The sequence below is a fragment of the Panthera tigris genome, chromosome A1 (assembly GCF_018350195.1).
Source record: "Panthera tigris isolate Pti1 chromosome A1, P.tigris_Pti1_mat1.1, whole genome shotgun sequence".
NCBI classification, from domain to species: Eukaryota; Metazoa; Chordata; class Mammalia; order Carnivora; family Felidae; genus Panthera; species Panthera tigris.
Window position 1 is genome coordinate 139,222,091 of NC_056660.1, and position 14,839 is coordinate 139,236,929.

The 14,839-nt window shown below is 40.9% G+C and overlaps 1 protein-coding gene across 1 annotated transcript in view; it reads left to right on the forward strand.

The window, feature by feature from the left end:
* The window catches only part of ANKDD1B (ankyrin repeat and death domain containing 1B), a 61,964-nt gene that overhangs the window by 25,206 nt on the left and 21,919 nt on the right, over positions 1 to 14,839 (forward strand). The window contains exons 6-8 of the mRNA XM_042988576.1: positions 5,846 to 5,944; positions 6,702 to 6,800; positions 11,945 to 12,043. Of these exons, the coding sequence (XP_042844510.1) occupies positions 5,846 to 5,944; positions 6,702 to 6,800; positions 11,945 to 12,043 (297 nt within the window). The remainder of the gene's footprint in view (positions 1 to 5,845; positions 5,945 to 6,701; positions 6,801 to 11,944; positions 12,044 to 14,839) is intronic.

Here is a 14,839-nt window from a genome sequence, read left to right on the forward strand (position 1 = left end):
TATTAATTCATCTTTGGATTTTCCATCTGTGTTTACTTAAAAGTATTGTGGAACTCATTGAATGCATTTGATAGAAAAAACTGCTTCACCCTCATAGCTGGCCCTCTTGCCTACTTTCTTATCCGTTGAATGTGGTTGAGAGCCTGATTACTGACCAGTATTAGTAAGATTGTTTTCTCTAGCCCAGAGGGAACTCCAAAAGCTAACAAGGAAAGCCTTATAGGGAGGCGGTCTTTATTAATAAAAGGGGTGTCACTAGGCCCAGGAGAGTGTGGGTGGGGATGGGAGAGATGGAAGACATGGAAAATACTTTGAGGTTTCTTTCAGGTCCATAGCTTGGGAAATCATGTGTCCTCTCCAGGGGAGAGAGAGTAGAGCAGCCAGGAGAAGTTTTGGGTGAAGTAGTGTAGATGTTCTGAATCTACGTGTAAACTTCCATCTAGTGGTCAAAAATAAGCACTCAAAATGTTTGGAGTGGAGCAGGGACACAGAAAGGAATGGCTTTAGAGTATATGCATAGTTGTTGAATCTAAGAGTTTGGTGGTACAATGTAAGGTTGGTTTCAGCTGCATACTTAATGGGAACTTCCATTGGTTCAAATGAATATAGGAAGTCTTTAGAGGTCAAAATGCAAAGAAGCGTCCCATTTTGGAGTGTTGGGAATAATGAGCATGAGAGGATTTGAAAAGATAGATTTTCTTGTATGGACCTGAGGCCAATATTTAAGGGTTCCAGTGTGCAAGGGGAGAGCTCATCCTACCCACCCTAGGTCCATGACTGCGTATTTAACACACTGTTCCTTCAGTAGTTTTTACTTCATGGCAACTTATTTTTCCCTCTCAAATCTCTAGTTATTAGGGAATCTCCTGGTGTTTTCCTTATGTTGGGGTTCTGTTGTGAGGGTCCCAGGATAAGGAGAGTTGCCATGGGGTGTAGACCTACACACAAGGCACTGGAGGACTTTGTGCTGGGTCCTCCCTGGCCTCCTCTCAGAGGCTCTCCAGGGCACCACCTCTGGGATCTTTATGGGCAAGAAGAGTCAGTTTGGACTTCAGGTGCCTATTGAATGGCTGTTTATGAAATCTTTGTTTAATTTGGTAACTTGTCAAATTTGATAATCCTGGTAGTAAACTTCAAAATGAAAAATAATTTCAAAAAAAATTTTAATGTTTATTTATTTTTTGAGAAAGAGAGAGACAGAGCATGAGAAGGTGGGGGTGGGGGTTGGAGAGAGAGAGGGAGCCACGAAATCCAAAGCAGGCTCCAGGCTCTGAGCTGTTAGTGCAGAGCCTGACGCAGGGCTTGAACTCATGGACCATGAGATCATGACCTGAGCCCAAGTCGGAAGCTTAACTGACAGCCACCCAGGTGCCCCCAAAATAATTTCAAATTAACAATTTTAACCCCTTAGATTTGTTCACATGCAAACAATTTAAATGCATTGAATTAAAACATGTTAGGTTAAATATACATTGTGTTAATAAAGGAAAAAGGAATTCTAGCCCCTTCTTATGCTCATTAAGGAAGGCAATCAGCATCCTGAGCTGGGGAGGCATTGTGATTTGTCTGCAGCTTGGGGCTCTAACACCACTATTCCATTGCCCTGACTGAAAAATCTCCCTGCCTTGCAAGTGGGCAGGAGTCCTGTGAGGCTGCACTGCATAGAGGTCGACTTGAACATCATTTTAAAAGGATTGGATGGGTAAAAAATGAAATGAGACATGGTAAGAAACAGAATTTAAACAGGAAAAAAAACAAGTATTTTTAAAGTTCTTATTTTTCCTAATAACTTGTACTAAGATGAGAGAAAAGATTTATATCTCATTTTACTGTCACTTCTTCCTTATTTATGCTCCCTTTTGATACATTTCTAAAATATAGATTACTTTAAATGCCCTTATTTTGTGTAATTTCACGTTCACATTTTTTTCCCCTTGATAATCACATTTTTAAAGGGCATCCAAAGTTGAAAGTAATAGCTGTTTTCTTGGTGAAGAAAAATGTTTCAACTCTGATAACCTCCCATTTCTTCCCAGACTAGGCTTTCTTTGTGGGTGGGTCCTCTGTCACTTTGTTTAGCCATGCAGAAATGCAAGCCTTTGTATTAGCCAAGGGTAAGAGTAAGGCCTTTTTAAAGTTCAACGGACCCCTGGTACTTCTAGTAGTATTCGTTCCCATACTACTAAATATGTATCTGTGAGACTTCTTTCTGCGATGAGTGATAAAAATCCAGTTTAATCTAGATTAAGCAATAGTGGTAATTTATTTATTCCTAACTAAAAAGTTGGAGGGTGTATCTGAATGGCTTCAGGCACGGCTGGATCCAGCCCCTTTTTTTTTTTTCTCCCTCTCCAACTCTCGATTGTCTCTGTTGGCATTATTGGTACTCTCCACAAGGTGGGAAAGATGGCTGCTAGCAGTTTCAAGATATTCTTAGAGATATTCTTATGGATTTTTATTCATAAGAAAGAAAATTTCTCTCATTAGATGATCATATATAGGGTGCCTGGATGGCTCAGTCATTTAAGCATCCTACTCTTGATTTCAGCTCAAGTCATGATCTCACAGTTAGTGAGTTTAAGGCCCATGTGAAGCTCAGTGCTGACAGCACAAAGCCTGCTTGGAATTCTCTCATTCCCTCTCTCTCTTTGCCCCTTTCCTGCTTGTGCATGCATGTGTACACACTCTCTCAAAATAAATAAACTTTAGGAAAAAAATAAATGTGCATATATAAATCTCAGAAACAACTCTCTTCGGCCCTGCTTGAATCATCTGCCTAATCCTGGACCAATCACTGTGACCAGCGTGGGTTAAAGTGATCACTTCATGTGGCGGGTGAAACCTGGCAGTTGACAGCACTAAATGGATAAATGGTGTCTGTATAAGTGGGGAAGTTCTCAAAAGGAAAATGAACCTGCTGTTACTAGAAGAAACATAGACATAAAAGCAGTAAATGTCTACTCTGGGACACAACACCCTCATGTATCATTTACGGTTTCTGTGGGTAAAGGGCTAATAAGACCCCTTTTGCTTCTGCCTAAGAATTAAATTTTTTTTTAACGTTTATTTATTTTTGAGACAGAGAGAGACAGAGCATGAATGGGGGAGGGTCAGAGAGAGGGAGACACAAAATCTGAAACAGGCTCCAGGCGGTCGGCACAGAGCCCAACGCGGGGCTCAAACTCAGGGACCGCGAGATCATGACCTGAGCCGAAGTCAGCCGCTTAACCTACTGAGCCACCCAGGCGCCCCTTCTGCCTGAGAATTTAAACGTTAGTTAACTTTCTAGCTCTGTGTCACTGCAAACAAGATTAGCGTTGTTTATGATAAAAATAACCCCTAATTGGCAAATTGCATCTGGACTTGGAGGAACTACAGATGCACTATCATCACCAGGGGGAAGCCATATTTTGGGTTTGGGCTTCCCTGACTGTAATGACTTATAACTAATGGAGCACATCCCTTGTGGGGATCTGGAAGCTATGCTTGGGGTATTTATTCCATTGGGGCACCATCCTTCTAGACAGGGTGGCTCCAATGCCTGTCCACTGTAGATCTGTCACCTTGCAACTGAGCTATCACCTGGGGGGCCAAAGACAGCAGCTCCTGGACAACTCTGTAGGGACATGGTATGAAGGGGAACGGCTGACCTTGGCCAGCTGTGGTTTGTGTCCTATATCTTCAGAGTAAAGTGGTGTCAGATGTGGCCAGTGATAATTCCGTTATTCTGAAATCTTTAATTGAAGCCAAAAAGACCCTCTGGTGGGCATTGAAGTCATTCTCATAAATCTTTGAGATAGGGCAGTTGCTTTAAGGAAGCCCTGCTAGTGAGGGGTGACAGCAGCTCAACTCCAACTACTTAAAGGGAAAAAAAAAAAAAAGGAATTTATTGACTCATTCAGTTAGACACTTTAGGCACAGGCAATTTTAGTTATGTCTGAATCCAGCAGCGCAAATGATGTCAACAGGGCTCTTGTCTCTTTTTCCGTTTCCAGCTCTGCTGTCCACTGTGCTGGCTTTATTCTTAGGCAAATTGTCCTCATCAGGTAACAGGGAGGACGGCTGATGGCTTAGCTGCTGCTGATTCTAGACTACAAATAGAATGCGCAGAAAAATAATCCCACGGTTGACCCTGATTGGCCTGGCGTGGCATGTGACCATACCTGAACCAAACATTGTGACCAAGGGATATATTGTGGAAGAGGCAGGAGCCTGTAATTAACAGCTCCACAAAAATAGGCCACAGGCCCTCTAGAGGAAAAGATGACGGGCAGGAAACATCACCAGTGCTCTTCTCTCCTATCCCAGTGCATTCATGAACTTAAAAGGCTGCCTTCTTCATTTCTTGTCACCTGTCTCCCCACCCACAAGCACACATTCATGCTGAGTTAAGTACTCCCGCGTGTCACCAGGGTTCAATTCCTATATTTCATTATCATTGCTTGTTCATGTGTCCATTTTCCCTGTTGCACTCTGAGCTTCTTGAGGATGGGGCAGTGTATCTTTCATCCCAGCCACTCTATGGCTGAGCACAATATCTGGCATATTCATAGATGCTCAGTAATTGTGGAATAAATTAATGAATAATTTATAAAGGTATGTGACTAAATGTTTTCATGTAGTGTATAATCATGTCTCTCACATCTCTTTTTGTCATTTTTTTATATGAACCTTTCTCTTTTGTCTCCATTTGCATATATTTGAATAACCTAGATTCAATAATTTTTGGTCTATCATTTCCAAAATGTTGTTCATGGCTCAAGACTAAATTCTCTTCAATTAGGGGTCTAACTTGCTAACAGAAGACTGGGGGCCGAAGCAGTCTCTGTTCCTTCTCTTTGCCCTTCCTTAGTGACTTTATGAGAATGACAATGAGAGTCAGGCCTTCCAGCATAGAAGCTTGGGGATGTAGGCCTCACTGGCAAACAGGTCTGGCTCAAGAATAATGAATTAGGTGAACTTTTTGGCACCATTTTGTTTCTCCAACTTCCATATATGTGTGAATGGAGAGCTCCATAGGGCTAATCCTCGTGGACATTTTGTTTTGCCATTTATTATTTCAACATTTTTCTTTTTTTCCCAGTTATGGGGGAATCATGTGCTGTTATCTCATGTTAACAGTCTCCATGATCTTTTGATTACCCTGCATTAGCAGATCAGATAACAAATCTCAGATTCAGATTCAGGAACCTTCTTATAAAGAGACTTGTATCTTGTTTTTCACATTTCAGACATTTTTCTAAGCCTTTGGTTAATAACACACAAGCCAATTTGTGTTTTCTTTATTTTTTTAAAGTTTATTTATTTATTTTGAGAGAAAGGAACACGTGTGACCAGGGGAGGGGCAGAGAGAGAGGGAAAGAGAGAGAATCACAAACAGGCTTTGTGCTGTCAGCACAGAGCCTGATATGGGACTTGATCCCATGAACCATGAGATCATGATCCGAGTGGAAATCAAGAGTAGGTTACTTAACCGACTGAACTACCCAGGCACCCTCATGAGTGTTTTCTTTAAATGAAGAAAATACTTCTGCCTCCATTCCCCTCTCCGCACCCCCCCCCAACTATCTTTTCTTCCTCCTTTAAAATATCTGGAGTTAGATAGGGCACCATCTGATGGGTGGCTCAGTTGGTTAAGCGTCCAACTTCAGCTCAGGTCATGGTCTCATGATTCATGGGTTCAAGCCTTATGTCGAGCTCTGTGCTGACGGCTCAGAGCCTGGAGCCTGCTTCGGATTCTGTGTCTCCCTCTCTCCCTCTTCCCTGCTTGTGCTCTGCCTCTCTCTGTTGTCTTGCTTATTAATAAATGTATAATAAACACTGGAGGTTTGTGATTTATTTTCAGAAAGGAAGAAAACCATTTCTTTGGGCAGCTGAGAGGGGCCACATTGAAATGATAGAAAAACTTATCTTCCTTAATCTACATACTTCAGAAAAAGACAAGGTGAGTTGGACTTTTATTTCTTTGCTGAGAATGAGAGAAAGGGGGTGGTGACAGCTGGTATATAGATTTGGTGATGGCATTTTGGTCAGGAATAGACTTGTTCACTTGTTACTACAGTCAGAATAATGGAATATCCAGATGAAATGAACCCACTTTGGCAGTGGATCATCCAGTTGCCAGTTTTCACCCAATAAATGTTTGTGAACTCAGTAGATTACGTGGATTTTTTCCACTGTCAATTCCAGTGCTCTTTGTCCCTTGAGGTCTGCTGAAGAGTCTTTCTTACCTGACTGGGGAGGGAAACCCTGATAGACACCCATATCTATATTCACAGCTTTGATTATTTTCTTAGGAGAAATTCATATGTATACATAGAATTGTGGGCTCAAAAGTTCTACACATTAAATTGTTTGGTATACATTGCTAAAACTATCTCCCAGAAATTTTTCACCAGTTTATCTTCACATAGGTTATGGGAATTGCTTTTATTGTTTCACCTTTTGCTAGCAAATTAGCAGCAAAGGTAGAATGAGGGGCATGGATGGTGTTTTCCCACTTGTTGGATCAACTATGTCTTTTCATTTGAAACTGTAAAAAATTATAAATTTCACTTGAAACTGTGGATAATGTGGCCCACACTCTGGACCACAGCTTTAACCGAAATGAAACCCCTCAGAAACCTCATTACAGGCCTGACCATTGGAGGGTCATGTTGCTCAGTGCAGCGGACTCTATGGTGAGTTTGTCTCTGTTGCAGGAGGGAAATACTGCCCTGCACCTTGCAGCAAAGCATGGTCACAGTCCTGCGGTCCATGTGCTGCTAACCCAGCAGCAAGAAATAAATGAGATCAATGAGGTATGTGAAGGTGCTCGTTAGGGGTGGGCACAAGACTCAAAAGTGGAAGGGTGGGAGGAATGGCTTTCATGGGAGGAAAACAAAGATGTTAGTGCCACAGAGTGTAAAATGTGATGTTACAAGATTCCTTCTTTTTTCTCTAAAGTATCCCAGCAAGTCATTTGTTAGTCCATTCATTTATTTACCCATTGACTCAAAAAATATTTGTTGAATATGTACTCTATTCTGGAGAGAGTATGTATTCTTATTCTAGAAGTCTAAGGGCAAGAAAGGCATTCAAAAAGGTGGGAGCTGAGAGGGCCAAGGCATAGAGATACAGAAAGGCTGTGCTCACCAGGAGACCTTGGCTTTGACTTGAAGATAGTGGAGACCTTGAAGGGTGTTAAGCAGCAGAGAGGAATGAGCTCTGTGTTGGTTACAGGTCTGTGACCGTCCCAGTGGTTTGAAGTGGGGGCTTGGTGCCTGCAGAGGCTGGAGGTGAGGACCCCAGTCAGGTGACAGTGGAAATTGCTGAAGCAAGAACTATGGAAAACCTGTCACCAGGGCACTTACAAGGAGCAAATGGGATGAAGCAATAGGAGGAGGCAGAGGCCACAGGATTTGTGACCAGAATTAGGGAGAGAGAAGACTTTCTGATACCTGACTCACTGGTTTGGACTACTGGGAGGGTGGGGTGCCCCCCCTAAGCTGTGAGCACAGGGCAGAGTATGTGGGTGAGATCAGTAACAAGGGTTTTGAATGGGTTTGTGATGAGGCACCTGGGAGGGGGGCAGACATTCAGGTGGGGAGCAGTGGGGAGATAGAAACTATCTGGGGTTCAGTGGAGGGTAGGGAGATAGAAACTGGGCATAAGGCTTAAGTGGAGAAGTTGTGCCAGGGAGACAGATCTGCTCTAGGTGGTCACTTTAAACCTTTGAGTCAATGATTTTTGGACTGGCTCTTTGGAAACTCAGGTGAATGGATTCCTCTTGGACTTCATAGTTTAACGTTCTGATAAATTCTAAACTTAATACCTCTCTGAGCAATACTCTAAGAGGTAATATAATCATTGAAGACATCGATGACTGTGAGGTATATCATTATTTTATGTAACGCTAAGAAAAAATAATGCTGCCAATTAAACAGTGACACAAACAAGCAGCTTTTTTGTCCTTTAGAATAGTTTATACTTATGGAAAGAGTTTCTTAGATGTTTACCTTAGATTTTTTATTATACACATATAAAGGAACAAATAAATAAGTTGGTTAGTAAACTTCACACTGAGCTTGATTCTTACTCAGTCTTGATGTCCTGGCTTTTTCAAACAAAATACGGTCCTCTGTGCCTTCAAAGGTGCTTGCAATGCAACATTTCTTTAAGGTTACCCTATATGGTTTCTGAGATTTAAGCCAACACCCATTCTGATTTCATACACATGACAAGCAGTGACAGCATCACATATACTGCCTGGTTGACTAAGATTGTGAGATGCATCCTGATCTCAGATAAAACAAGATGGGACTTAGTATTGGTGGCTTTTGACCATAAAACTAGCAACCGTGGGTAACCTAATGGAAAGGGAAGGCTATGAAAGGGCGTATATGTGATGCCTGGGCCAAGTCTGTATTCCCTTTGGACCAGAGAAGCCCACCAGGCTAGTCCCATGCATCCCTGGATCTGGGCACCCAGAGATTGAAAGCAGGGCTCTGACTCTGTGGGTCAGGTCCTGGCTCCGTCGCTCTTCTAGGTAAGTGATCTTGGGCTCAGCACATAGCCCGTCTTAGCCTCAGTTTACTCATCTGTCAAATAATCTCATAGGGCCATAGTGAAGTTTAAATGGGAAGGCTGTGGCACACAATTAGCACCTGGAGTAGTGCCTGGCACACAGTAGGCATGTAATAAGTGGCATCTGTTATCATTGGTGTTATCTTGGTGCAATAAATGGGGTCATAGTTATCATTTGTTGTTGTTGTTTTTTAAGTTTGTTTATTTTGAGAGCTAGAGAGGGAGAGAGAGAGCACAGTCAGGGGAGGGGCAGAGACAGAGAGAGAGAGAGAGAGAGAGAGAGAGAATCCCAAGCAGGCTGTGTGCTGCCAGCACAGAACACAATGTGGGGCTCAAACTCACGAACCGTGAGATCATGACCTGAGCTGAAGTCAGACACTTAACTGATGAACCATACAGGCAGCCTCATGGTTATCATTTGTATCAGTGGTATATTATTATCCTCATTTTTTCTTTTCAAGTTCTTGGGAGAATTTAAGCCAAGCTTTCTTTTTTTGTATTTTCATAAGTTGATTTATTTATTGAGAGAGAGAGAGAAAGAGAGAGAGAGAGCATGAGTGCACACAGGGGAGGGGCGAGAGAGGAGGGAGAGAGAGAATCCCAAGCAAGCTCTGCACTGAAAGCTCCATCCCATGAACCATGACATCATGACCTGAGCCAAAATCAAGAGTCAGACACTTAACTGACTGAGCCACCCAGGCGCCCAAGCCAAGCTTTCACTTGAGGATCATGGACAAAAATAGAGCTTTCATTTGTTTACTTTAGTGTGCGTTCAGTCTTTTCTGACCATCTGGCATAATAATGATCAGGTTTAATTGGTTTAACTTATTTAAAGATCTCAGGAATTTGGTCTTCTTAAATACAAGTTACGAATGATGTGTGAGAAATGTGAGGAAAAAAAAAATGTGAATCACCTAGAATAAATCTTAGGTGTGATTAGCCTTCACAAATCAATATAGAGATCAAGTCCTATAGCCACAGGATTTAATTTAAAGTCTTGGTCATGCTTGCCCAGCTGTGTTTTAATACTTTACCACTGGAATGTGTGCACTTGGATTTTATCCACCATTTAGCTATTTTTGAGTTAGGGCACATTAGAGAGAGCTCATAAAGCCCAACACACTGTAATTGCAGATTATGATAGGTTTCATCTGCAGAGAATGAAGTGTCTAGTGATAATATCAGCCCTTTGAATAAGGCCCATAATCTTTATACAGTCATGGGCTGCCTGCATTTCCTAATGTAAGCTGTAGCCAGACCAGTTGGAGTGATCCATATGAATATACTCTAGGGGGGCTGTCTCTAAATAGTCTTGGAAGCAAACTCTCCTATCAGTAAGGAAATATGGGCATGCATCTGTCATATGCACATTTATAATTAAAGTAATACATTATAAAATATATGCCAGAAATATACATTTTAAAAATTTAAGATAAAAATAAATAGTAGTTTTGTATTTTCTCCACACTGAAATGATTATTTTAGAGATACCAGATATATTTTCCTTCCATTTCTTTTGTGTTCCTGTGTATATATATTCTTATTGGTTGTCCAGAGTTCATATGACTATTCTTTAGGTCTTGGATATTTTATTTTATTTTATTTTATTTTATTTTATTTTATTTTATTTTATTTTATTTTATTTTATTTTATTTTATTTATTTTTTTAAATATATGAAATTTATTGTCAAATTGGTTTCCATACAACACCCATTGTTTATCACAGCAGGTGCCTTCCTCAATACCCATCACCCACCCTCCCCTCCCTCCCGCCCCCCATCAGCCCTAAGTTTGTTCTCTGTTTTTAAGAGTCTTGGACATTTTATTTATATCCTTTTTTCTTTTCTTAAAAATTAGGCTGTCATGAGCCTCTTTGTATAAAAACCATAGTCTGAATTCCTCACTATTTCCTTTAGGTATATTCTTAAAGGGAGGATTGTTGGGTCACAGATACAAATGTTTATTAGGCTCCTGATATATTAAAGATGTGAATTCTTGGGGCGCCTAGGTGGCTCATTCGGTTGAGCATTGGATTCTTGATTTCAGCTCAGGTCATGATCCCAGGTTCATGGGATAGAGTCCTGCATCTGGCTCAGTGCTGGCAGCACAGAGCCTGCTTGGGATTGTCTTTTTCTGTCTCTCTGTTTCTGTCTGTCTCTCTCTCTTCCCCTCTGCTCCTCTTGGAGTGTGTGCACACATGATCTCTCTCTCAAATAAAAATTTAAAAAAATTTTTTAAATGATGTGTGAATTCTTTCCTTCACATTTTTCACTAATGCTTTTCCCACTGTGGTTTGCCATTTGGCATCTCTTTTCCAGGAAAATGAGAAGGCATATTATGAGGAGAAATTCCTCTGTAACAGATGGCTGTCCCAGACACTCATGTAAAGCAAGCTGGATATAGTTTTTCCATCTCATTGGGATGGGAACATTGGTTCCATGCCCCTGCATCCCTCTTGACATGATTGTTCATATCTAATTAGCTATAAGTAAAACCATTTGAATTTATCCTAATGCATTTTTAAGCAGAATAATGCCCATGGGGGGAATGTTTAGGGAGTGAGAAGGGATTCTGCATTTTCCCAAAATTTTCAGGAAAGAATCTGCATGAGAAAGGGGTAATATCCAAGTGGCTTTTGTGTGATACCAGTTCTTTCCTTTTTTTCTGTGTTTTGGCCTAAACTAAGCTCTCACTTTACCCTACTAGCATTTATCATAATGAGTTTCAGGAAACTTAATTACTGAGAAAGAGTATTACTGTGTTGTTGTTTTTTTAAATGACACACAATAGTTTAAATCAGTTTTAAACGTTAAAGCTATACTTGGTACAAATGTGCTTCTGTTTGTGTGTGTTTCACACTGCATTATAATTCATATTTCCATGATTATCTTGCTTAATAAGCTGTTACCTTCTTGTGGGCAGGATTTGTGTGTGTTTGTCATTTCAATCCCAAAGCCTTTGCCCAACAGGCAGTAAGTGTCCAATAAATGTTTTGGAGATAAAATAGTAAAAATTAAGAGTATAATGGTGGATGAAAACCCTGTAAGGAGGCAGAATAACAGGATCCGTATGGGTGCAGGCTTTGGAGCCAAACATCCGGATTTGCAGTCTAGCTTTGTCACTTTTCAGCTAAGGCTTAATTTCTTTATCTGTAAAATGGGGATATTAATCCTGACCTCGCAGGGTTGTGCATTTCACTCTGCCAAGGCATATAGTCTTGGCAATATAAGTTGTCATATAGATGCTCAGTAAATGCTATCCGTTAAGAGTAATGCACAAAAGGTATAGAGAAAGCATGCTGTTCCTCAAGTAATTTTATTTCATGTCAAGGGGCAATTAATTTTAACTTTTTTCCTTTTATTTATTTATTTTTTTTAAGAATGGAGAAACACCATTCTTTCTGGCTGTTAAAGGAGGTCATGAAGAATGCAGCAAAGTGCTCCTGACAGCAGGAAGTGATATCAACATTCCAAATAAGGTATGTGCTCCATGCCATGTTCGCTCACTCATTGGAGGGGGACTCAAAATGTTCTTTGAGTAATCTGGTCCTGCACTGATCCACTCACTAGGCCTTTGTAGAATTAATATTTTTAATTTTGGAAGGGCAAGTGGAACAGGGCAAGTGGAACAGATAGTTGGGGTAAGTGGAACAGATAGTTGTTGTTCTCAAGTACAGAGACATTCTTACTGTACCTTGATTTCTCCCTAACAACTATACATGCCTGGCTTATACACAGTAAGTACAAAAAAAAATATTATTGTGTGGAAACCCACGTGGTCCGTCTGGAGCCTGAAGAGGGTAGGATAGAGCCTTCTTGTAAATACAGAATGCTTTTGTATTCATGGTGTTAAGATCCTTTATCACCTATCTTCTTTTTTTGGTGAGGAAATTAGAATTTAGAAAAGTTAAGGAACTCATTCAGGATTATCTGACCAGTTGGTGGCAGTGGGGAGGATTCTAACCAGGTTGATGGCCTTGCCTTCCAGATGGTTTTACTTTCTTATTCTATTTTTCTAAATAATTTTAAATTGCAATGAAAATAACAAAAAATCAGAAGTACCAAAGGGTATATGATGAAAAGTGTCATATTACAACTATACATCTCAATTTCTCCTCCCTAGAATTAATGTAATTCATAGCTTATCTTGCAGGAATTTTCCGTGCATTTACATGGAAAATGTACACGTGTGTAAGTACTGGCACCACATAGATGATAGCACACTGCATGTATCTGCTGCTCTGCACCTTGTTTATTTTTTAAGTGCCAATAAATGTTGGAGCTCTCTCCATAGCAGAGCAGTGTATAGGCACACCTTAAAGATATTGCAGGTTTGGTTCCAGGCCACTGCGTATCATAATAGAGTGAGTGAAATGAATTTATTGGTTTCCCAGTTCATGTAAGAGTTAGGTTCACATTACACTATAGTCTGTTAAGTGTGCAATAGCATTATGACCCCCCAAAACAGTGTACACACCTTTATTACAAACTGCTTTATTGCTGGGGTGCCTGGGTGGCTCAGTCGGTTAGGCATCTGACTCTTGATTTTGATTCAGGTCATGATCTCATGGTTCATGAAATGGAGCCCCACATCGGGCTCTGCCCTGACTGCATGGAGCCTGGTTGGGATTCCCTCTCTCTCTCCCTCTCTCTCTACCCTTTCCCCTGCTGTCTCTCAAAAAAAAAAAAAAAAAAAAAAAAAAAAATTAAAAAAAAATACTTTATTGCTAAAGAATGCTAATAACTATCCTCTACATTTTCAGTGAGTCATAATCTTTTTGCTGATGGAAGTTACCTCCTCCACTGAAGGTATGCCTATAGAGACAATTCCTTTTCAAATGGTACAAAGTTAAACACTAGAATCAAGAGTTAAGTCCCAAACCAGTAATGTTTTATATTCTTGTATTCTGCGGGTGGAAGTATACTTTTGTACAATGCTTTTGGAAAAAAGCATTCTGTCACTTTCCTTTCACCCAGGCTTGAGAAATTCTGTTAAGGGAATAACCTTGGAAAAAGCTACATGCATTAAGATAGATAATAAAGTTACTTCCAGTGGCTGAGAATTAGATACAACCTATATATGCAATGAAGTCTGTAGGAAAGCCACATAAAAGTTTGCTGCACCTTTTTCTTGGAATACCATGTTACTATTAAAAAATATTAATGATTGGGTTACCTGGGTGGCTCAATCAGTTAAGCATCCGACTTCAGCTCCAACAGTGATCGGGTTTGAGCCCCATGTCCGGCTCTGTGCTGATAGCTCGGAGCCTGGGGCCTGCTTTGGATTCTGTGTCTTATGCTCTATCTCTCCCCCACTAAATATATTGCAATATTGAAAAATGTTTATGATAGAACCCTAATAGAAAAACAATATGTGTTTATACATAAATTTTCACTGCTTTAATTTACATTTCCATGGACAAGATTGCGGGAGAGAATGGAAAATGAAGATACTATGAGTTGATTCCCACTGATGTTGCAGGCTTATCTATGCAGTAAATGAACCTCACATTAATAATTCATGGGGCCCATGAAATCCTGAGAATGTAGAGAGCTGTGCTGTTGTTCAGGCATTCCCAAGTGCTTCCCTGCCTACCCCCCCTACTATCTACAGCCACCCTGGACTCCCTGGGAAGGCCTCCTCATTATCAGGGTCCTTTGAGCTCATTCGTTTTGGCTGACTCCATCATTCTGTACCCTCCCTCCCTTCTGTACTTAATTTTGTTTGGCCCCCAGAGAGGTTTTGCTTTGTAATGGTTTTCACATGCTCACATTCTCCCTCCCACCCCCTGCCCCGACCTCGCCTAGGACTACAGGCCCCACATTGTCCATATCCTTATAGTCTTGGCCTCATCAAGGCACCCCAGAAATTGTTCTGAGTCCATTTTTGAGCTTTTACATTTTGAGTTTTCCCCTGAGTTCATTAGCAAACTTCCTAGATGAACAGCCTAACCCAGCAAAGACCCTGGGGGAATAAGCTGTGTGCACCAGGAAGCATGCAGCATGGACACATTACTATGGGGACAAGTTAGACTATTTTGCTCTTCCATCTGTAGGTGATTACTGTGTTTGATCTTGGAAATGCGTCACCTGTTGACAGTGATTAGTCTTGCCCTCCAGGAGCAAGGTCTGTCCATCCATCCGTCTGTTCCTTCCTTCCTTCCTTCCTTCCTTCCTTCCTTCCTTCCTTCCTTCCTTCCTTCCTTCCTTCCTTCCTCTTTATTTATTTTTGAGGGGGGAGGGGGGAGAGAGAGAGAGAAACAGAGAATGCACAA